At 42.4% G+C, this 24,389-nt stretch overlaps 1 protein-coding gene across 1 annotated transcript in view; it reads left to right on the plus strand.

The window, feature by feature from the left end:
- The window catches only part of FBXO3 (F-box protein 3), a 108,804-nt gene that overhangs the window by 13,238 nt on the left and 71,177 nt on the right, over window positions 1–24,389 (plus strand). Inside the window, exon 2 of the mRNA XM_069221865.1 lies at window positions 22,374–22,463. Coding sequence (XP_069077966.1) covers window positions 22,374–22,463 — 90 coding nt within the window. The remainder of the gene's footprint in view (window positions 1–22,373; window positions 22,464–24,389) is intronic.

Below are 24,389 nucleotides of genomic sequence, written 5' to 3' on the forward strand. Positions count from 1 at the left end.
TTCCAAGTGCTCCTGAAGTTCTTCTGTCTGATTGATTTTTTTTTTTTTTTTTTTTTTTTCCTCTCTCTCTCTCTCTCTCCAATGTGAGGACCTCCGTGAGACCATTTAGAAGTCTTTACAAAAGTTCAGATGAGTGATAACTCCAAGAGTAAAGGTAATCCAATGGTCTGATTAAAAGTGAGGCACAGCCTGTTCTGGGCTAAAAATGAGAGTTTGGGAGAGCATCACTGGTGGATTTTAAACCTTGCCCTTCCCTCCCAGGGATTCCCACACTTAACACACAAGTTAGTGGGGAGCAAGAAATTAGACTGATTAAACACCTTACCGCAATGAATATCTCTGCAGAGGTGTTTGTATGTGTAGTGATACTAGGTAACTTGTCCATATTCTTGGTGGGAATCCTAGCAGTTCATAAGAAGATTGTTACTGATAAAGTGAAAATTCAGCGTCCTTTGGTTTATGAACTCTTAATTATGGAGTGAACTGTTAATCTATAGAGGCAGGCCAGCAAAAGTGAGGACCTTAATCAAAGGAAACAATGTGCCTTTGGTCTATAGACTTTTAGAAAGCATTTGAGTCATTGTAGCACTCGACTAAATATCTAGCATCTCATTCACAGAACTATGTGCACATGTAAAACTCAGATGTATAAAAAGTGGCATTTGGATCCACAAATGTTTCTATGTTCAGATTGCATTTATGATAATATGCCAAGTGGGTGGATTTTCCTTTGGCGATTGTGCATGAAGGGTGATGTAATCATTGGCGTGTTGTGGGACTTGGTTTGCAAATGTGGCAGACACCCAACAACATGTAACTTTGTGGGTATCTCCATACATTTCCACTGGATAAGTAGCATACTAATTCACAGTACTTCACACGTTTCCACTCATGCTAACCTCGTAATGGGTCTATGTAGGTGACAGCAACAGTGCTGAGTCTTGAGGGGCCTTTGTGTTTTGCTGACTGCCAGCTTTTTTCATGCATGTGACATGAAGTTACTTGGTGCTCCAGTCACAAATAACAGCATCAAGATTAACCACCATGCTGATGATAGAAATCTCTACTTGAAAGTTTCCTCTGCATCAGATATCCATCATATCAAACACTGCCTGCACATCATCCAGACCTGGATGCCCAGCGCTTACTGAAGCTCAGGCCCGTTTCTGATACTTGTCCAGAATAACAAACCTGGATTAACACCATGAACCTTGATGGCTCTGAACTCCGAATTTCACTAAATGCCAAGTCACTTGGATTCACACTAGGCACCATCCTCACCCTCTGGTAACACATTGTGAAATAACGAAGAATGACTGGTCTTTCTTCCAAGGAAAGGTAAAGTGTTTCTTTCAGAATTGCTTCCTAAGCCCTTATACTCCTGCATTGGTGATGATGCCCTTCTCCATGGCCTCCCAGATTCCACACATAAGGGCATCCTACGCACCGCAGCATGTCTCATCCAGGTCCTGAAGAAATATGGCCAGTATCTACTTGTCCATGGGACAGGTTGCTTCTTAAGTCTACTTGTCCTGTAACATAATCTACTTGTCCCTTTGGTGCCATGTAGTGTGGTGACAAAGTATGGCAGCTATCTCATTATGTAAGAGCTCTGATAATAGGTCTGATTATGCCAGGGCTAATACTATAGTAGGGCTTGAATACTAGCAATTTCAAGCCCTACTGCAGGGATTTTCTTATTTTGCCACCTTTCCACAGATCTACAGGGTTACATAGGGGGGGCTGGAGGAAGCAGAGATCAATAGTTCCAGGACTAGAATGCCTTTGAGTCTGTGCAAACCAACTAACTTGTATATTTTAAGGTTTTTCATCAGCTCTTTAATCCTTTCCCATACTGAAAAAGGTTGGACGTTTTCTCCTGCAGGGATGTGGAATTCCTATCGCCCGGCGCCCGGGACATCTTGTTTGGGGTCAAGGGCTACAAGTTTTTATGTTTACTTTGTCCTTGGGACAAGTAGGCCCAACCCCCTGCAGCACAAACCCTTTGGCTGCCTGATTACAGAGAGTGGAACTCTCTGCAGTTGAGTTAATGTGTTTCCAAAAGTTAATGCTGTTCGAACTTGTATTTATGGTTCATTATTTGAAAGTCTTCATTATTAGGGTGAGTGCTGTAAATAAATGTTTTAAGGTCACACTTCACTACTGACGTTGGTTCCAGTACAAAAAAAAAAAAACGTGTATACACATGTTTGAAAAGTTTAGGCTATGAGGCTAAGTTTAATGCTCCCAGAATGCTCTCTGATTATATGCAAATGAAGTGTCATTTAGTAAAATGTGTTGATGCATGCTAGTATTTCCCAAAAATATTTCTAATGGAAAATCAGTGTAACCATTTTCAACACGATTATGGGAAGCATGAAAATAAACAAACACTGACAAAGCCAACTGATCTGACATATTTTTATAAGTCTTTTAGTTTCATCAATGCGTGTCTTGTTTTGACATGGCTTTTGTAACACTTTATTGTTGTGGGAGCTACCAGGCCCTCAACATTGTAACAAACACTGGCAAACCCCCCCAAAAAGTTTTTGAACTCTCTAAAAGCACACCAGTGGCATAACAAAGGCCCCGCAGCCGCCCTCCAGGGGGCCCCTTCAGCACAGCACCTGCCCTGAGTGAGTCTGGAGAGGGGGCTCCTCCATGTTCTTTACAAAGGGGCACCCTCCAGTTTAGTTACGTCACTGATTGCCACTTTAGTTCCTGACACTGAACAAAACTACTTTGTGTGGCAATATGCTCCTTGTGGAAGAGCAGAATGCGATCACTCACAGTAAAGCCGGCCGAAAGAGAGAGAAATAGAAGTTTAATAAAAACAAAATGTCTTTGTTAACACCAGACCTAATTAGGGACCAAGACCCACATGTAGGTAGCTTTTTGCATGTCGCAAACAGCGACTTTCGCTGTTTGCGACATGAAAAAAGCACACTGCGATGCACAAACCCAGTTTTGCGATTCGGTAACCTGGTTACCGAATCGCAAAACGGGTTTGCGACTCGCAATTAGTAAGGGGTGTTCCCTTCCTAATTGCGACTCGCAGTGCAATGTAGGATTGTTTTGTGACCGCGAACGCGGGTGCAAACCAATCGCAGTTTGCACCCATTTCAAATGGGTGCTAACACTTTCGCAAAAGGGAAGGGATCCACATGGGACCCCTTCCCCATTGTGAATGTCACTGTAAACATTTTTTCAGAGCAGGCAGTGGTCCTGTGGACCACTGCCTGCTCTGAAAAAATGAAACGAAAACGTTTCATTTTTCATTTTTGTTATGCATCTCGTTTTCCTTTAAGGAAAACGGGCTGCATTACAAAAAAAAAAACTGCTTTATTGAAAAGCAGTCACAGACATGGTGGTCTGCTGTCTCCAGCAGGCCACCATCCCTGTGAGGGCCGCCATTCGCGAGGGGGTCGCAAATTGCGACCCACCTCATGATTATTCATGAGGTGGGCATTTGTGAAGCCCTTGCGAATCACAGATGGTGTCAGGGACACCATCCTACATTCGGATTTGCGACTCGCAATTTGCAGGTCGCAAATCTGAACCTACCTACATGTGGCCCCAAATTCTTAAAGAAAGTCACAAAAGTGCACCCATGGTATATGTTGTACCCTATAAAATATTTGTGAACTGTATTTTAGCATGGGTAAATACGATGTGTAGATTTGCTCATGTAAAAATCTATTGAGCATTTGCAAGTTCATTTTCCCTCCAGCCACTTTCTTCCCAACCCTGGAAGAAGTTCTAATTCTGCCATTGTCAGGAGTAAATGTCCAACCTTTCTTATTATGGGAAAATATTAGAGAGAAGCTGGTAAAAATCTTTAAAACATGCAGGTTAGTAGGTTTGCAGACTCAAAGGCATTCCAGCCCTAGAACTATTGCTTACTGCTTCCTCCAGCCCCAGTATGCAGATCTGCAGAAAGGTGGCAAAATAAGGAAATTGTTACAGTAGGGATTGAAACTGCAAGTATTTAAGCCCTACTATGGTAGTAGCCCTGACATAATCAGAGAGGCTATTATCAGAGCACTTACATAATGAGATTGCTGCCATAATTTGTCGCCACACTACATGGCACCAAAGGGACAAGTAGATCTTTTTACAGGACAAGTAGATTTGAGAAGCAACCTGTCCACTGGACAAGTAGATATTTTAATAAATTCCACACCCCTGCTCCTGACAGTGGCAGAAGTAGAAGTTCTTCCAGGGTTGGGAACAATGTGGTTGGAGGTAAATTGAACTTGTTCACGCTCAATAGATTTTCACATGAGCAAATCTGCACATGTATATTTGCTTTGGTTGAAATATATTTCACAACTATTTTCTAGATGCATGATTTCCTGGTCTACTTCTGTAAATTCATGAAAGCCACTAATGCAAAGACATATATTAATGTTACTTTCCTTAAGAATTGGGCCCCAAATTAGTCCTGGCGTTAACCAAGACATTTTGTTTTTATTAGAATTCTATTTATCGCTCAATCCATCTATCATCTGGCTTTACTATGAGTGATAGCATTCTGCTCTTCCACAAGGAACATATGAGCACACAAAGTAGTTTTATTCAGTGCAAGGAACTCCAGTGGCAATGTGTTCTTTTTGAGACCAAAAAACGTTTGTTTTTGCCAATGTTTGTTACATTGGTAAGGGCCTGGTAGCTCCCACAACAATAAAGTGTTACAAAGGCCATGTCAAAACAAGACATGCATAGACAAAGGACTGACAACCAATGTCGGATCGGTTGGCTTTGCCAGTGCTTGTCTATTTTCATGTTGCCCATAATCTGGTTGACAATGGTCCTTGATGTTCTACTATGAATATGTTTTGGAAATACTAGCATGCATCAGCACATTTTACTAAATGATGCTTCAAAACTATAGTACCTAAAATTTCACAGTAATTTATTAAAACGTTTTTTTCCTACTTGCATTTTTTTATGAACATATTACTTTGAAAGCAAATAATCATCAGTCTGGCTTACAAGCTTCTGCAAACATTTGCATCTAGTCAGACAGCATTCTGAGAGCATTATATGTAGCCTCATATCGTATGTATTTTTTTTTTTTTCTTTCAGAAACCACTGTCAGTAGTGCAGTGTGACCTTACAATGTATACTTAAAGCACTCCCCCTCATAATAAAGTATTTGCATTAATGAACCATAAATACAAGTGTGAATATCATTAACATATGGACAGAAATATTACCTCAGCTGCAAACAGTTCCCTTCCCTGTAAACTGTCAGCCAAAGGGTTTTTTGCTGCAGGGGGTTGGGCCTACTTGTCCCATGTACAAAATAAATATGAGAACTTGTTTTCCTTGACTCCAAACAATATGTCCTGTGCGTCGGGTTGTAGGAATTCCACATCCCTGAATGTGTCAGTCCACCTCAGCCATTGAACTGTGTACTGTGATTGACTGCATTTTTCTGGTGGGTATCTGCCTAAAATGCAGCCCACTTCAGTGTCAGGGCTGGTACACTAATCTCTGCTTTTACTTAATGTTTTTTTCAATTTATTTTTTCAATGTATGTTTTAAATTTTTTGTTTTGCAAACATATGCACACCATCTATGCATGGCAGCATTTTTATGTTTTATTACTTTTAATAAAAAAAAAAAAAAAATGTAGGCTTGCCAAGGTCTGAACGATAGGCCTTGCAAATGCTTGTTGTTGCTCTATGGACACTCCACAGGGTTGATAAGTCTATGCCAGAAAAACTGCCAAAATTCTACAGTTTCCTAAGTACCCCTGGGTGGTGTAAAATGTAACAGATCCTACACACTACCCAAATCACAGCCATAAGCTTGTCTAGTCTTAAATATTTTTCATGAGCCAGCTGTTCAGATTCTGTGGGCCAGACTGGGGAAAAGTGGATAACGTATGACATAATCAGTGGTCGAGTGAAGATTAGTGTGGCCACAGTACTTCTCTCTTTTTAAGTGGTCTGAAAGTGGTGAATTGCAAATGAGACTGGTTGCCAAGTATGGGATGCTGGTGAGATGTGAAGGTGCCACAACAATATACATGGTTGTTGAGCATTACATTCCCTCCAACAACTACTTCTATGGTCCTTTTTCTGTTGGGGTAACCAGAATCTCATTACCCTTCAGGTAGCATAGTTCTTCAGCTTCTAAGAATAGTTTTAGTGAGATTGCAGAGGTATTGTCAGCAATAGGTCCATTTAAATTCCAGCTTGCCAAGAGCTTGGCCACTTTAGCTACAGATCATATCCCTCATAATTGCTCAACAGACCTCGCCTTGGTGACCTCGTCTTGAGATCTTGGTAGTCCTTGTCTTAATTCTCATTTATTCATATGAAGAGTCCTATCGTGAATGACATAGCCCCTCTTAAACTTACACTAAATATTAATAAAGTAATTCAACAACTGTATATTGAGGTGGCAGTAATGTGATCATGTAGAAAGCAAAATAGACCCGATGAGTTGCTACCACACCACAGGAGGAGTACAGTGTGTTGGTCCCATAAACATCTAATAGCACTAAACAGGAGGCCAGGTGGTCCTTCAGTGTTACCCTGTGGCTGACTGAACCTTCTGGTTAATTTGGTCTACTTCCTGGTAATTAAGGCATTCCATTCCTTGTTGAATCCCTTCCTCACTTGTAAAATGTTGTCAGGCTTACACTTTGCAAATTGAGCCGAATGTTTCAGTCTGTTTCGGTCATAGTTATTTTTACATTGTTTTTTTTTCTTCTGTATGGTACACCTGTGCTATGAACACGGCTCACAGTGGTATTGGTTTTGCAGATCTAATAGGCAAAGGTTGGGTTTTTGGTGGGCTTTGTTTAGTTTCAACACGCAGAACTCCTTAGCTGACATGACTATAAAAGATGCCCCATATCCCTGGTGCAGTACTTGAATTTGGCACACTAAGTATTTTTGCACATTTTCTGGCAAATTATCTTCTAGATGTAGCACCGTTCCACACCTCTAGACTGCCTTGAGTCTCATTGTGCCAAGGCTACCGTGCTTGGCAGTCAAGTGGTTCCAACTTGAAGGACTTTCCTACAAAGGTGTTCTGAAAGTACCTTGCCTAACAATGCAGCAGTTCACTAGACTTAGACATGCCTAGGTAGTGGATAGGATGGGGAAACATACAGAGTTCTTGGAGGATGAAATGCTATATCCTTTGTATTTTCAACAGCAGATTAATAAAGCCCTCATTGTATTCTCCTGGTCTTTGAGGATACAAACCCTGAATCTCTCACTGGAGTCAAGAGAGAAATCTGGAATATTCAAGCCTCTCCCATCTCATAATGATATATGTATCACTGTGGCTTAACTATGAAAAATTCCTATCTATTAAAAAAGTACAATAAATGATTGAGGTTATTGTTCAAAATTAGACAATTATAGATTTGAGATGTTATTGGGAAGTGGAAGGGTATTAGGTTTGCCTTTAGTTTTGTAGTTTTTGTGGTGAACAGGCAGAAATTATTGTGCACTCATTGTTTTATTGTGTTAACCTTAATGAGTTGAAAAAACCTTCTATTGGTTTGATATTCAGTGAGGCTCGAATTGGTTTATTAATTGATAGAATGCATTTTTAAGGATCTCTCAATTTTGTGTGTGTGTATGTATATATATATATATATATATATATATATATATATATATATGTATATATATATATATATATAGAGAGAGAGAGTTTTAAATTGGTTTTATTTCTCATTTGATTACCAGAGTTATGTAAGTAATTTATTGTACTATTATAGACCTTTTGATGGCTGCACCTTTAATGTAACAAACCAAATTAAAATAAATAACTACACATCTTTTTAAAACAAGCCCTCCCCTCAACAACAGGGCATGTAGCTTGTCAGTAGCAGTGCTGTTTAGCTTGTGCTGCAGCATATGTTGGGGCAAGCCTTTAACTGCAACATTTGGCATTTGTTTTGAAATAGAATTATGTAAGTGTTGTTTGTGCCAAGCCAGACCTGTTAGCACACCCAGCCAATTCTCCACCAGGTGATGTTAATTGCAAGAAAGTCAACAGCGGTACCAGAGATTGTAACACAATTTGCACAGACTCCTCCTTTGAGAACTCTGTCCTGAAGAGCTGCCAGTGGATCTACATCATGTTGCATTAAAGGAACAACGTTTAATTCTCTTTGAGATGCACGTTTTACAATTCTGTTTGGAAATTGATGCAGGTTCATACAACTGGTAGTTATGAAAATTGTAGTTTTAGAATGTTTCCAGCTGTGTTTCTGTTTTCGAAGTATGACATTGGATTGGCTTGCTTGTGTTAACTTCTTTGTGAATTGGTGGACACTGTTAATTTGCTTCAGGAACTTCATGAAGCTTGTGCCCTTGTATACTTCGACATAGAAATTGGAGTTAGTGTACACAAAGCTGCTTGTTTACATATTTCAGTGTCACAGGAAGCCCAGATTCTGGATTAGACAAATGTGGGTATCAAATGATTGATTCTTTTGGTGGTATTTCTTTAAGCTGGCTACAGGGGCTCAGTGACTTTGATAAATATAAACTAATGTCTGCTTCAGTTAAGACTTGCAGCTATGGGATATATTAGTGACATAACCTTTCATTGATCAGGGAGGATGAAACCTGAACATGAGAGATACAGAACCTGTAGAGGATGAGCTTACTTTCATATTTCAGAGAAATAAGTACTATCTAGCTGGATTATAATATTACTTGTTAACTACAGTGTTCTGTGAAACAGCAAAATAATGGTGGCAATTGTTATATAAAAATGATGCAATGAATATGTTGGCTATTTAGAGATCTAGTAATTGTTTGAATGACTATAATTGATTAAAGTAATGTAATAATTAAAGGGCGCAACTTTGAATTTTACAATTCAGCAGACTGATTTTCTCCCTTCTTGCTTGTTAACCTTACCAAAGTCCATTAAAATTTCGTTTTCTCTGTTGTCTTTCATTATTTGATTTTATTGGAATACTTTAAAAATATGCTTTTATTGGCACCGATATCAAACACACTGTACAATACATGCTCAGTAATCATGGATACAATCCAGCAGTTGCAGTATATTCAGATTCCCATACACATCTAAATTTTGGTATATTTGAAACACTCAGCACTCAGTCTAAAAACAACCCCTCCCTCCAACCTTTTGGCTTCTATGTTCAAATTACGCTTTTGCCTTTATGGTAACATCTTATGTTCCATTTTTGTTTCTCCAATGAAGTTGATGTCCCTTCTCTAGAGTTTTGGGTGTGTGATACTTCATATGAATACAGGTATGACTGACATAACTGAGTGATGAAAGGGTGGGTGGTCTGTCATTTTTATCAAGGGCCTTAATGGCCTCCAGTATAATGTCTTAGCTTTGAGCTATATGATTTTTTCTTAATAGGCCTGCCTGTTCTTCCCTGTGTTGTTTTTTGGTTACGGGTAAAGACGCAATACTCAGGACTTAAGAGTATTACAGATGTCATTCCATGTGGACGGGTATAATGTTAATGTGACTTAATCCCAGGAAGACTGCAGCAGGGTGCAAGGCCAATCATGTGGTGGAAGTCGGTGTTGGGATCTTTGAATAAGGGACATTCAGGGGTTGCACCACAGTATATTTTATGGAGGCGGTGTGGTCTGTTTCTTGTAGGGGTCTGGACATATTAGTTTCCCATTGATCCAACAGCTTCCCATGGGTAGGATCCAGGTGTTTGGTAGAGGTACTGTAGATCCATTTAATTAAGCGTCTGACATCACCCTAAGTATATGGTCTGAAAGACCCAGTGTGTGGGTGGTTGGGTTGTGCGTATACGCCATAGGTCAAATGAGGCATGTTTGATTTGTTGTAGGCAAGAAATTGTCCCCATGGCACTTCGAATTCCTGTGTTAACTTTTCAGAGTCACAAAGTGCTTCATTCGAAAATGGGACTTCAACTGTATCTGTGCTATGCTCCATCCAGGAGTGAAATTGTTTAGCTTTCAGCCAGGTGTCATGTAAAAGAAGACCCAGTAGTGGGATTGAGGGTGCATAAGGGGGATTGGTTTTGACATACGCGTCAGGCACGCAGTTGCCAAGTGTACAGAAGTATGGGTGTATACATAATCCTCTGCCAAGCTCTTTTTCTGTTGATGTTGTTTCAGGGATAATTTATATTTCTTATTTGAGATACCTGATTTAATTAAATTAATCAACAATGAAACCACTTTGGAGAATAGTATTGCTAAACAAAAAATAAAAACTGTTGCTGTTTTGTGCATGTAGCATAAATAAAAGGGGAATGACTTGCTGCATATGCTCTCATTCTCCACTAGTAGAATTGCCTTGTAGGTGATGCAGGAGGCAGCAGAGGATGCTACCGAAGACCTCCTGGAATCTGCCTCCCCTCTGATTTTTGGAAATGTATAGAAGCTCCAGGCCCAGATGGTTAGCAGTATGGTTCCGACACCAGGGTGTCCTACACTTTAAAAAAAAAAAAAAAAAAAAAGCACTTCTAACAGTTCTTAGACATCATGTAGTACAATGTCAAGTCAAGGAACAAAAGAAATTGATGTTTAGGCCCAGATGTATCAAATGGTTTTACCCATTTTGTGTCTATGGGAAAAAGTGTTGGTACATATGGCCCCTAGTCTTTGCTTAAAATAAACACTCAGTCCTTGTAGAGCTTCTTAAGATCTGCTAGTCTGGTGCGTAATGGAGGAAGCCTTTTCATTTAAATTCGTAAGTGCATGTAGTCACCTAGCAGGGATGGTGGTTATCTTTATTGCATTACAGCCTTGTATGTCTGTCTTTGGCTTCGCAGTTCCTAACTTGCCTCATCTTTGCCTATTGCCTCACAAAAATCAGTGCAACATGTTCATCTTTTCTGCATTAGTGAACTGTACACTTTTTCAATACACCAAAGAAGTCTGATATATTTGAAATAGGAAACTTAAAAGGAAAAGGGAGAACTTTGGATTGCCAAGTAACAATGGAATTACTTGGATAAGATCCCGGTGCCAGCAATTTCTCATGCTTACTTTGCTGTAATGCCAAGTACGTGGCACCAACTGCAAAGAAGTGCATTCAACTCACTCCTAGAGCCATCAAACTAACAACAAAGCTGTTGAAAACTTTCTGGTTTGTAGACAATAACCATTTAAAAAAGCAGAAACCGTATCTGGTTCCACTATTATGTAAGTACTAGTGTTCACCGAAGATGAATGGTCTAAAGTTCTCTATCAATTTTGAGGAGGCTTGGTCAGCCTCAGAATGGCTGGCACCCTCCCAGTTACCATGTGTACAGAGTCTGCTTCTAAAACTTCATTTAAATGGACAAATTGTTTTGTTTCTACACTTCAGTTTCTGTTGGATGTCCCCAGAATAACAGAGCATTAAACCTAGCAAGTCCCTGTTTCTTTCCATTCAGGTGTTATTGAAGCAGCAGGAATCTGTCTGTTGTACACAGAGACTCGTTGAAGTAGGCAAAACATGGTGTGGAGCGGAACAACATAAAAAAGTGGCTAGTGAACAAAAACTGCTCTTTGTGAGAGCATAACAAATTTACAGGTACTGTTTTTCAGTTAAAAACTTTAGAAAGGTTTTTAAATATTTTTAGTAGTCAGCACTTAGCTGTAGCTGAAGGAAGCACAGAGTGGAGCATTCAGAGCTGCGAGGGAGCAACCAGCATGAGTATTTTCCGAGATCTACTATTAAATTACCAGATTTATTTTCATTTGTAATCTACTCTAAGTCACACAGTCACCAGTGGTGTTTACAATAAACTATAAAACACCAAGGGAAATCTTTAATTATGAAAATTGAGGTTTTAAAACCATAGTATGATACTGTGTTTGGAGTAAAGCAACAATCCATTGGAAAAGTGAGCTTTGCAGAAGCTCAGGTCAGTTTGATGCTCAGTTGAGACCTGAATGCATACAGAAGGTGGCACATTTGGCTGAACCTCGTTCATGCAGTAGGATGTGAAATCCGTTTTTAATGTTGGTGGACAGATCCTTCGGGTACAATGTTTGGTAATCGAGCTGTCTCTGGAGACCAGATAAAACTCTGTACACCCCAAGGAGTTAAGATAACGCGCTCGAAGCGAGATAAGTGTATCAGTACAGGGCTCTCAAAATCTACTCGACCACTCGCTATGGCAAGTTTTATTTTATGAGCTATTTTTAGATCCTACTCGCCCCTTCTGGCGAGTGGACAACGAACGGGTGTTCTGTTCAGTCAGAAACTAAATTAGCAATTAAGATGCCTTTAAATCTATTCTTGTCACATTTGCTTGTGTTCAGAGACAGAGGTCAAAAGTCAATTTGTCGTCTTGCAATGCAAATATTTTTACTTGTGACTACAGAGTTCCAGGATTTCGTAAGGTTAACTGTCTAACCTATGTGAAATGAAAGGCTGTTGGTATCAGGTTTTTCCTAACACACAACATTTACATAACTAAGTCAACTTTACAAACATTTCAAGATATATTTCAGTAGCTGTGAAAGACCATTTTTTGTACTTCTGTGTGATGAAAAAGTATTTTAATAGGATAATAACAGTCTGAAACCCAATTTTTACAGATTGTTAATACACTATATAGTTTTATCAGTAAAACTGCAAGTTAGTGGGAAGGTTTTTGGACATTTCTTGGAAAGTTCCTGTCTGTAAATGACAGTGCGCTACCATATCATGCTTTAGTAATATATTTATTAGAAGTGAGTGTTTAAACATAAACTGAGAAACACTCCTGCCCTGATGGCAAAGCTATTAGTAAACTAAGTGGCAAGTCATGTGTGAATCATGTGTACCCTATATGTGGGCTAGATTTATTATACATGGAGCAAGCGTTTAGTGTATGTAATCAAATAAGAGGATTTTTTTTTTTACAGCAGAAATGCAGAAATCCCATATTTGAAGGTGCACTCATATGTGAGAATGAAGAAAAAGGCCACTGTAAAATACAATATTTGCCTAGGATCTCATAATTTTAGACCCGTTTCCGGGTCAAGTACATTACAGACAGGCCGTTTAGATTATTCAAGCTACTCGACCTGCAGGTCTAGTAAACAATTTTATGATTTTTCGAGGCCTGCAGTATTCGCGCACTTACTTTAATCACAGTCTGCAACTTCATAATTTAGTGCAGTAAGATCTGGACATGTAAGACATTTCATAGCCCCAGACATTTAAATTTAGATATGAGGTAATGGCTCTTGTTGTTTGCAGTGAGGTTGCTTAGAAGTTGAGTATCTAAAGGAGCCGAACACCAGAGTGATTTATTTGAATGTTAAAGATAAGTACCGCTCACCCTGAGGCTTTTCAAGCCACAACTTTCATCTCTGAATAAACATTATTAAAAGAGGATGCAAAACAGAGTGATACATATTGTAATGGTAGTAGGTAGTAGAACATTGCAGTGTTATAAAAAAGTGGAATTCAACCTAAATGATGTTTACAGTATTTTATCATTCCTGTATCTTGTACTGAAGCTGAGGAAAAGTGAGGTTCCCAGCTGGGAATAAAGTATTAAGATGGGCAGTGCTATCCCCCAGAAAAAGACAAGAACATCTTAATAACATGTGTATTCCCAAAAGGAAATTTAGTTTCAAACCAGGTCATGGGTGGTGGTCATGGCTGGAACTATCAGTTTCATTTTGATGTGCTTCCAAGACTAGCCATGGTTTAACGCATAGTGTTTGCCCTTGCTATTAAGATCTTTGAGGAAATTGATCAGAGTAGATATCAGAAATTCTGGTTGGCATTTGCCCCATGGTATCAAGACAGAACATAACAAGTGGATAAAGGGTGGGGTCCCACTGTATGGCCAACTTGGAGAGCTAGATCACTACAGAAATGCAGAACGAAGAATGAAGGGACCGGTTGCACTCAGAAGTTTCAGGAAGATGGCAATTTCATTTTATTTTATTTCACAATTTGGAACTCCAAAGAAGTCTACATGTAAACAGACTATCTTTAAATACAATACTTAATATACATTGAATCGGTCAAAAATATAAAACAGGGTTATCTTTAAAATACAATATCATCAGGTCTCTGCCCATCAGTTGTGTCTTAGGATACCGTACGATATTTACATATGAGAAACAATCGCAAAGAAAAATACAGTTGAATCACTTTAGTTCTCAACCTCCTCTAACCAATTACACAGATGAAATCAAATAAACATTATGATATGTAAAAGATGTGTTAAAACCCAGCAACGTCACACAAAAGAGCACTTCAATACCAATCTAGGGATCCATCCCACTTAGAAGTTAAATCTTTAGGAGGTAATCTATCAAATCTCAACAGAATGAAAAAGCGTCGCACTCCATGTGGTAAATTCCTAAATAAATAAGGTTGAGGATATTTAAAAATCACCAAATTAGTTAACTGCTAAGCCTCCTCTTTTGGCGACAAAACTCCATATCCCATAAAAAAACGTTTACCCCTTATAGCCTCTTTTAGGCTCTTTTTAAATGACAGGGGGTGTTGAGATAGAAACGGGTCAACATCTAACTCAAGCAATTGCATAGCAAGGTTTAAATTTCTAAAAAACTGAGATTTTTTGCTTAGCGTACCGAATATTTCTTTATACGCTAGGTGTCTTAGGGTGGAATCTGCACTATGAGCTCAGCTGAAGGCCCTCTGAATTACCGCAGCTAAGCCCTGTGTGTAAACACTCTTAATGCCAAATTCAAGCCTTAAGGCTGTCGCGGATACCAAATTATTACAGCAGACCAATCTTCTTAAGATCGGTCCTTCTGTCTTGTTTAAAAACTCCCATTTTGAAATTTCAATTCCTTCTATGGCATACAGGAGGGTGGGCGGGATTTTTGCTTGATAAACACATAATAGATGAGACAAATGCTCCCGGCCCACAGCATTATAAAAGGCCAATTAACCGTGAGCCAGAACCTTACTGACATTATTACATATATGGTCTCAATCACTAAGAGAACAGGATAGGGTTTTTCACAAAAAACAGTAGGATTTCACCCGCTCCAACCTCTGCTGACCCATGGACCATACAAAATAAAAAACATTTGCGGGATTTATTCCCTAAGAAGCATACCACTTGAGACTTTGACGCATTCATTTTTAAGTGATGCTGCTTAGAATAATCATTTAAGGCAGCCAAACGCCTATTTATACCTTTCGGGGTAAGATCAAGCACCACTATGTCAGCAGCATAAAGGAGGCAAGGAATCAAACTGCCTCCAATTTTAGGTGCAAAGCCTTGGGTAATCCCTAATACTGAGGGCAGGTCATGAATATATAAGGAAAAAAGAAGGGGCCTCAATAGGCAGCCCTGTTTTAAACCATTTTTTGTAACACATTCTGCAGACAAACCCTGCTCTCCGTCTAAAAGCACTTTACACCATGTAGAAGAGTGCAGGGCTATAACTAAGTGTAACAAATTTATGGGAACAATCAATTTAGATAATTTCTTTCATAGACTCTTACGGTCCACCCTGACAAAAGCTGTTGAGAAGTCTATGAAAACTGCTTATACCACCCCACCTCTAACCAGTACATACTTTCCATTTATAGTTTCCATTAATAGGATGTTATCTAGAGGGTTATGTTCCTTCCTAAAACCTGCCAGTTCGAAAGGGAGGATCGAATTTTCTTCAACCCAAGATGTTAGATGCTTAAGGATGCTTTTAGCGAAGATCTTACCAACAGCATCCAACAGGGCTATTTGCCGATAGTTTATGGGTGAGGATCTATCACCCTTTTTATACAAAGGAACTATGATCCTCACAGTCCAAGATGCCGTAATTATGCCTTTTGAGTAACAGGAGTAGAAACCCGGGTTAAGAATCCTTGCCCAAAGTGAGGGCTCTTGTTTAATTATTGCCATTGGAACCTCATATGGGCCCCTTGCTCCAGATGCCCGCATCAACCATATAAACCCCTCAATCTCAGTAACTGAAGGGGTTCGGAAAGCATCAATCTCCAGCCAATTACCAGTCTTGAGGTCCAATTCACCTGACTCAACTTCCCCGTTTTCCGCATACAGGGAGAGGATATAGTCCCTCCATTCTACCTCCGCTATCTGAGGGGCTGAGGGAGATTTACGTGACCCACATCCTTCACAGATGAGTGACCAAAGTTTACGAGTATTTTTAACCATGGCAGCTTCCCTCAAGGCTATCCATCTCTGGTCTGCCTCCTCCTTCCTTATTCCCAACTTCATCTGCATTCTTCTCCTCTTAAGTAGGGAAATTCTTCTACTCCTCTCCTCAGATTTCCTACCCATACTGCCATCTAAACAATCTATTGATTTCCTTATTCAATAGAGGAAAAGAAAGCCTTCATTTCTTTTGTGGAGGTTCAATACGTTTTAACTGGTCTCTCTGAGTTATATTTCCCATGAAGTCAGAAAAGCAGTTCAGCGCATCTTCATTCCAATCATCAATATTTCTCATGGCCATTTCAAGCGTTCTTTCACAAATAGAGTTTTCAAAGGAGACCAGTGGATTTTACCTGTTTTCCCACTAAAGTTAATATTATAGCCCTTGAAGTTCCATGTCTCTATTGAGGACGGTTGGAGTTTTAGCGTAAGGCTCAGGATCTTATGGTCACTAAACGGAGTATCAATGATTGGCATGTCCTCCACTAATTGGGCTAGGGAGTAGGAAGCCAAAAAATAGTCAATGATGGAACTACTTAGATGAGATTTATGGGTAAAGGCTGCTGGGGAGTCCGAGTGAAATCGACCATTTAACATTATGCAACTAAGTTCTCTCAGACCTTTTTAATAAAATATACCCCCTTTTATCCTTCCCAATTCTTGGGGGAAATAGGATAGGAGGAATGTTGAGCACAGATTCCCTCTCAATATCACAGAAAATGGAAAGAGACCGATTAGAGATTTTACAATTTAAATCCCCCGATATCAATACTTCATATACACTTTCATGTGAATTTAAACAAAAAGAGGAAATACAATTAAGCATATGCAGTAACGTCGTATCATGCTGCTTATCAGGGGGAATATAAGCATTTACCACTAACACAGGCATTTTCCTACCATCCTCCATTGTTGTATTAACTCTAATTATCTGATGTGATGTCTGTGAGACGGAAATATTTTCAAACTCCCATTTGAACTTATTACTTAAAAGCATAGCGGTCCCCCCTTTTGCATGCCCCTTCCTGGACGGCTGTGCCTTTTGACAAAGGAGCGTGTACCCCAGGCAAAGGAGATTAGTTACACCCCAGGTCTCTTGGATACAGATTAGATCCGCCTTAAGAGAACAGATGTGATCTAATTTACCCATATGATTCCCTATTCCCGCAATATTCCAAGAGACCACATGAAGTTTATTGTTAAAGACCGTGTTGCGGTAATTTCTCCTTCGCCCGAGTACTGTTTAAGGCCCCTGCTAACCAACTCCAATTATCCTGCTTAGGACCCCAGTGAGAAGGGGCGTCTTCAACGAGCTGCACCACTCTTCCTCCATGGAGAAGAGAGATCTTTACATTTTCCAGGGAGGAAGCAGAAGACTCTCGCTCATGAATTAGGTTACTTCGGTTCATACATCGAACAGTGGGGGACTGCAGTCTAAACAAATGAGTCCTTTCTCCTAACTGGAACCACGTCTATGCCTCTATGCTGCAATTGTTCACAATTGACTAAAATCAGATTTACAATTGTTTTTAGAATAAAAACAGACTTTTGTCTTTACAGAACCAAGACCTTGCATTTGGAATATGTGAGAGATATCACTACTTTCAATTAATTTTAACTCGGGTATATCTCTAAAGCAAGAAATTGAAAGAGAGCGATTCAGAAGTAAATTTAAATCAAATAAAACAAAAAACTCAAGACATAATGTCGTCTCAGATTGCCGGTAGATGTTCTCCATCTCACAGTTCACATCCCCACCACCCAAGGGGTCCGAATTTAAGTTCGAGGTCACTGAGTTTGATTTCACATTACAAAACAAATCGGCATATGGATTTAGGGAGGACGAAACCCTCTTTGCAATTGGTAGATCATCCGAATTATCCAAAGGAGGACCCCATGGGGGTACTAAATCAAGTTCTTCTCTGGACGAGGAAGATCCTACATCTTCCAAGTCTTTGTATCTATCCTTCCTTGGGACCTTCTTATTATCTTTCTTAGGAGTGGGGGGGGATCCTGTAGGTACCTAAACATCAAACTGTACCTTTTCTTGTTTTTTTATTTTTTTATTTTGTTTTGGGAAATTCGCCATTTAGCCTTTGTTCCCAACTTTTTCCCTTTTAATGACTTCCTTTATTCCTTTCGTTGCCTACTTGCTTAATAGATACATGCTCATTGTTCTCAGCAATCGAGGAATTGGGAGGTATCTTGGATTGCAGTAGAAAAATGTGGAACAGGACCACTGGGGAAGTTGACTTTTCCTCCGGGTTTGTTGACACCAAGATATTAGACTGAGGAAGTGGAGTGGAAAATCGATTTTCCAAAGAATAGTCAAAACTTTCTGGTTGAAGGGTTTCCTCACAGATCAAAGGTTTAAAGGAAGATAGCAAAACTGCTGGACTCACTATGGAATTCAATGACGATTGTTTCGGAGATAACCACAAGGGACTGATATTGGGAATGACTGCGCAATAGAGTGTGCAGATGTGATTGAAGAGGATTTAGCGACCTTTGACCCTGTCACCAGGCAGGTCGCTCCCCCCATCTGCCACGCAGCCCCCTGTGGGTTGAACCTCCGTTGCCGCTTTTTCCGCCTGACTACTCGCTCCCTTGTTTCTGTACCCCTGCGCTTGGCCTCTGTGCCACTTCGTTTTTTCATTCTGTGCCCCTGTGTTTTGCTTTCTGTACCCCTGTGCTCTGTTGTCCCTCTCCAGCTGCCTTTTCCCGCCGTTTTTCTCCGGGTTTTCCCCTGGGTTTTTCCCCGGTTTTTCCCTTGCTGCTGAGCCCCTGCTGCCCGTCCCCTTCACTCCCATTGGCCGCCCGCTCCCACCTCCCAGCTGCTCCTCCCTCCCTCTGCCCTCATGGAGACCGCGAAGCGGGCGCGCGAAGGTGCGCCTAAGGCAAGCCCGTCTGCGCCCGGACCGCACCCAGCACCAGAACCCCTGGAACCCGCACCCCCCGCAACGCCAGACTGCACTACGACGCAAACACCCTCCACGCACTCAACACCAGACGAGGCCACCCCTGCTACCGGGCCACCCCGAAACGCACCCAGGGTCCTTTCACCTGCCGGAACTGCAGATTCACCAGCATCCAACCCTCCACACCACCAGCCAGAGAACCCAACCACCTCCGCTGCATCCTCCTCAACACCCGCTCCGCTCGCAAGCACGCCATCGAACTTTGGGACCTCCTAGACTCCACCGTCCCCGAAGTCGCCTTCCTGACGGAGACCTGGCTGAACGCCACCTCAGCACCAGACATCGCCATAGCCATCCCACAGGGCTACAAGATCTCCTGCAGAGACCGCACCAACGGAGTGGGAGGAGGAATCGCCATCATCCACAAAGACTCCATCAAAATCTCAACGAACACCGATGACACCCTCACCACCGCCGAGCACATGCACTTCCAGATCCACACCGACCCCAACACCACCCTCAGAGGAACTCTCATCTACAGACCTCCCGGACCCCACCCACAGTTCAGTGACACCATCGCCGACCTCATCAGCACCCACGCCCTCGCTTCCACGGACTACATCCTCCTCGGGGACCTGAACTTCCACCTCGAGAACAACAACGACGCCAACTCCACTGCCCTGATCGTCAACCTCGCCAACCTCGGACTCAAACAGCTCGTAACGACACCCACTCATGCCGCTGGACACACGCTCAACCCCATCTTCTCCGCAAGCCCCCACGTCTCCTTCAACCACACCACCGAACCACACTGGACCGACCACAGATGCGTCCACTTCACCTTCAGAAAACCCACCACACATGCCCGTACCCAACAGCTACCACGCCGCTGCTGGGGCAAGGTCACCGAGGACCAATTGAGACCACCCACCGACCCAGACACCGCCGCGACCAACCTCACACAGTGGATCAACGACTGCGCCAACACCCTCGCCCCTCTCAAGACCTTTACAACCAACCACACCAACAAGAAAGCCGCCTGGTTCACCGAGGACCTCCGGATCTCCAAGCACACCTGTCGGAAGCTGGGGAAGAAATGGCTCCACGACCGAACACCAGAAAACCACACAGCCCTCAAGAGCGCCATCCGCAGACATCTCCAACTCATCAGGACCGCCAAGAAGACCGCCTTCAAGGACCGCCTAGACAACAACGCACACAACACCAAAGAGCTCTTCAGCATTGTGAAAGAACTCTCCAACCCCAGCTCCATCAACAACGACATCTAGCCATCTCAAGACCTGTGTGACTCCCTGGCCACCTTCTTCCACCGCAGGATCACCGACATCCACAACAGCTTCAACCACGACCCCCTCGCACCCACCACCGAGTCCACCACCCCTGAGACTACCACTCGCACCAGTCGCCTGACCGTCGGGTCCAGCGTCAGCGATGAAGACACCATCAAAACCATGAACTCCATCCACTCCGGCTCCCCATCGGACCCCTGCCCTCACCACGTCTTCAACAAAGCCAGCACAGCCATCGCGCCCCACCTCTGGAAAACAATCTACTGTTCCTTCAAGACAGCAACCTTCCCAGAAAGCTGGAAGCACGCCGAGATCTACGCCCTTCTGAAGAAGCCCAAGGCGGACCCCAAGGACCTCAAGAACTTCCGGCCAATCTCCCTGCTCCCTTTCCCGGCAAAAGTGACGAGAAGATTGTCAACAAACAGCTGACCCGCTACCTCGAAGTCAACAACATCCTGGACCCTTCCCAATCCGGTTTTCGCAGTAACCACAGCACCGAGACTGACGACATCTGGACCCCGATGGACAAAGGAGAAACAGCCGCCCTCATCCTCCCGGACCTATCAGCAGCCTTTGACACGGTCTGCCACCGCACCCTATCAGCACGCCTCCATGACGCCGGTATCCAAGAGAAGGCCCTGGCCTGGACCACATCCTTCCTCTCTGGCAGAACCCAGAGCGTCCGCCTCCCACCCTTCCGCTCCAAAACCACCGAGATCATCTGCGGCGTACCACAGGGATCCTCCCTCAGCCCAACACTGTTCAACATCTACATTGCCCCCCTCGCCCACGTCGCACGACAACACTACCTCAACATCATCTCCTACGCCGACGACACCCAGCTGATCATATCCCTCACCGAAGATCCCCACACCGCCAAAGCTAACCTCCACCGAGGAATGAAGGCCATAGCCGACTGGATGAAGGACAGCAGACTGAAGCTGAACTCAGACAAGACGGAGGTCCTCATTCTCGGACCCACCCCATCAGCCTGGGACGACTCTTGGTGGCCCACGTCACTAGGCACAGCCCCGGAACCCACGGACCACGCACGCAACCTGGGGGTCATCCTCGACTCCACTCTCTCCATGACCAGGCAAGTCAACGGCGTCTCCGCGTCCTGCTTCAACACCCTCCGTATGCTCCGCAGGATCTTCAAATGGATCCCCCTCGACACGAGAAAAACCGTTACCCAGGCCCTCATCACCAACAGACTCGACTACGGGAACGCCTTCTACTCAGGAACTACAAACAAGCTCCTGAGACGACTCCAACGCATCCAGAACGCCTCGGCCCGACTCATCCTCGATGTGATGTGGCTGCGGCGGGGGACACTCCACCTGAGAGGCCTGCACTGGCTCCCCGTCAACAAAAGGATCACCTTCAAGCTCCTGATCCACGCACACAAAGCACTGCACAACACCGGACCCACCTACCTCAACAACCGACTCAGCTTCCACACCCCCACCCGAAGCCTCCGCTCAGCCAACCTCGCCCTCGCCACAGTCCCCCGCATCCGAAAAACCACAGCCGGCGGCAGATCCTTCTCCTACCTCGCCGCCAAGACCTGGAACACTCCCCACCATCCTACGACAGACCCAGGACCTGCTGGCCTTCAGAAGACTCCTCAAGACCTGGCTCTTCAACCAGTAGCACCCCCCCTCCCCAGCGCCTTGAGACCCTCGCGGGTATGTAGCGCGCTTTACAAATGCAGTGATTTATTGATTGATTGATTTAATGTATGAAATATTGTTTCATAAAATATGCATGGTAATAAAAAAAAAAAGTATAAAAAGAGGTGTTTGCTAATTTAATGTGTATATATGTTCTGTGTATAAATAAGTTTACAACCTATTTCCAGCCAACCTGAAATGTTTGGCATCCTAAACTGGCAGTGTCCTTAGCTTGTTAGGTGAGGGGTGTTACTGGTGCTTATTTCTGACTTGACTTATCACTCTGCAAGGAAATGCCCAAATGACTGCTACCGTGAGATATGTCATTGCAAATAAAACTAACTTGAACTTCTTTTCATGCTTGTGTTTATAGCTGCAGCTATGTTAACCGGAGGTTCAATCAACTGTCTGCCCATGAGCCGCTGTGGAAAAGGTTCTGCAAGAAATATTGGCTTTTGTCTGAGTAAGTATATATTTATTTACAACTGTTGCTCTGCATTAGTTCGAGGCTTGTGTTTAAAGATGGGTGTCCAACTGTGACTTTGTTAAAAAGTTTCCCTCCTCTGTTTGACAAAGTTTGAAAACAAAAAGCAAGTAAAAATCCTAGAGAAAAAAAACACTCTACCTTTTTCCAGAGGAATTATCTCATAAAAATCTTTGAATTGGAGGAAACTTAATGTATGAAAGAAAGATGAGTGCTGAAGACTTTGCAGAACTCTAATGCTTAGGTGCAAGGAAGATTCTCACAGGGAGTAAACCCCGGCCTCATGGCACCAAAATAAAATCATTTAGAAGACGGTGATAACAGAGCAGATCAGAGCAGAGCAGAGCAGATCCAGCAGAGACATAAAAATCCAGACATTTAGTTTGTTTTGTTTATTTTCCATCCTGATTTATAGTGCAGGGAAGAGCCACCACTGGTCTCACCGCTGTTAATTCCCTCACAGCAACACCAGCGCCAATGGAAATGGTATCCTTTCTGTATTCCTTCTATAAAGCGTGACATTGCTGTACAGAAAATGCAACCCAACCAGTGGGGAAAGCTGCAAGTATCTGTGGGACATTAAGTATGTGCCTCCTAAAGATGGAAGTGTATCTTCAGGAATAACGTAAGTGATGACAGGCTCACCATTCCAGCAGGGCAAGGTGGAGCTGCTGTCATGGATCATTTTCACCACTGCTGCTCCTGGAATGGATTCAGAAGCCCGTTCTGGGGCTAAATGTCTGCTTTGACAAAAGACAAATTTAACTCTGGCAGTTCAAGTGCCATTGGCATTGCAACGATGCAACCTCTGTTATAAAGGAGGCCAGCAACCATCAAATTCTAAGTGAGGCTCGTAGTAATCTTCATTTGAGGAATGGCAGGATAAGACGCTTGGTTTTTACGTTAGTGTACTGTGTTCAAATGTGTTTATCTCTAAGGCATGATGGTTGACTGAGCTAAAGAGCTTTGTATGTACTGCTGCAGCTTGTGAAGATTATCCATGCTTTCCATGCTTTAAGTTTTAGCTAGTGAAGCCACCAAAGCTCTAGAGAAGAAAAGTCATCAATTTTCTTTATACATATAAAGTAGTACTACTCTTAAGTGTGAAAAATAACTCGCCATGTAATAATGATCTATTTCCTCCCTCTTTTAAACTTAGTCACTTGATACTTCTGTTGATTTGGGGAAGTGGCGGTATTTTAACTCCTTACTTTTCAAAGTAGAAAGTTAAGTACATTTGTAAACCAATATAAATATGTTGAAATACACAGGGAGTGCTGTTATGCAAACGTTCTTTTCATCTTGTAATGGATATAGGAAAAAAACCTGTTTGTGGGTGGAGTACCCCGAACCTGCTTTCCTTCCAGAGATAGCAGCAGCTCTGCAGACGCTAACACAGTCTAGCTCAAGTCTGGAGTGGAGAGATAAGGCTAATCGCAGCTAGATTGACTTTTTCTAAAGGTAAACAGCTGAACAAGAAATATGTTTCACCCATCACATGCCTGCTCTTAATATTGTGTTCCAGATGGCACCGGATGGACATTTAAAAGCCAGGCAAACTCAGATAGTGGCAGAATGTCTACCTAAAAAAGGAAATGTTTGACCAGTGCAAATTGGGTGGCCTGCAAGGGAGGTTGGAAACATTTGGTGACTTGTCTTACACTACTAGCATGGAATACACCGCCTGGACTCTGAGGTGCTCCTCCATATATATATAGACCGCTGAATCATGTTGTGTAGTTAAGCAGCGGATCTTGAAATATGTTGCCCTGCCTTACTGGTTTTACTGTGTACAGCCACTTGAGTTAGAGCAGTGTAAGCCACAGAACAGGACTGTGTCGTAGTTAGGACCATCTCTGACATTTTAGGGTCCTTTTAGTGTTTCAGGACTTTTTGGCTCCAGCT

The sequence above is a fragment of the Pleurodeles waltl genome, chromosome 3_1, assembly GCF_031143425.1.
Source record: "Pleurodeles waltl isolate 20211129_DDA chromosome 3_1, aPleWal1.hap1.20221129, whole genome shotgun sequence".
Taxonomy (NCBI): domain Eukaryota; kingdom Metazoa; phylum Chordata; class Amphibia; order Caudata; family Salamandridae; genus Pleurodeles; species Pleurodeles waltl.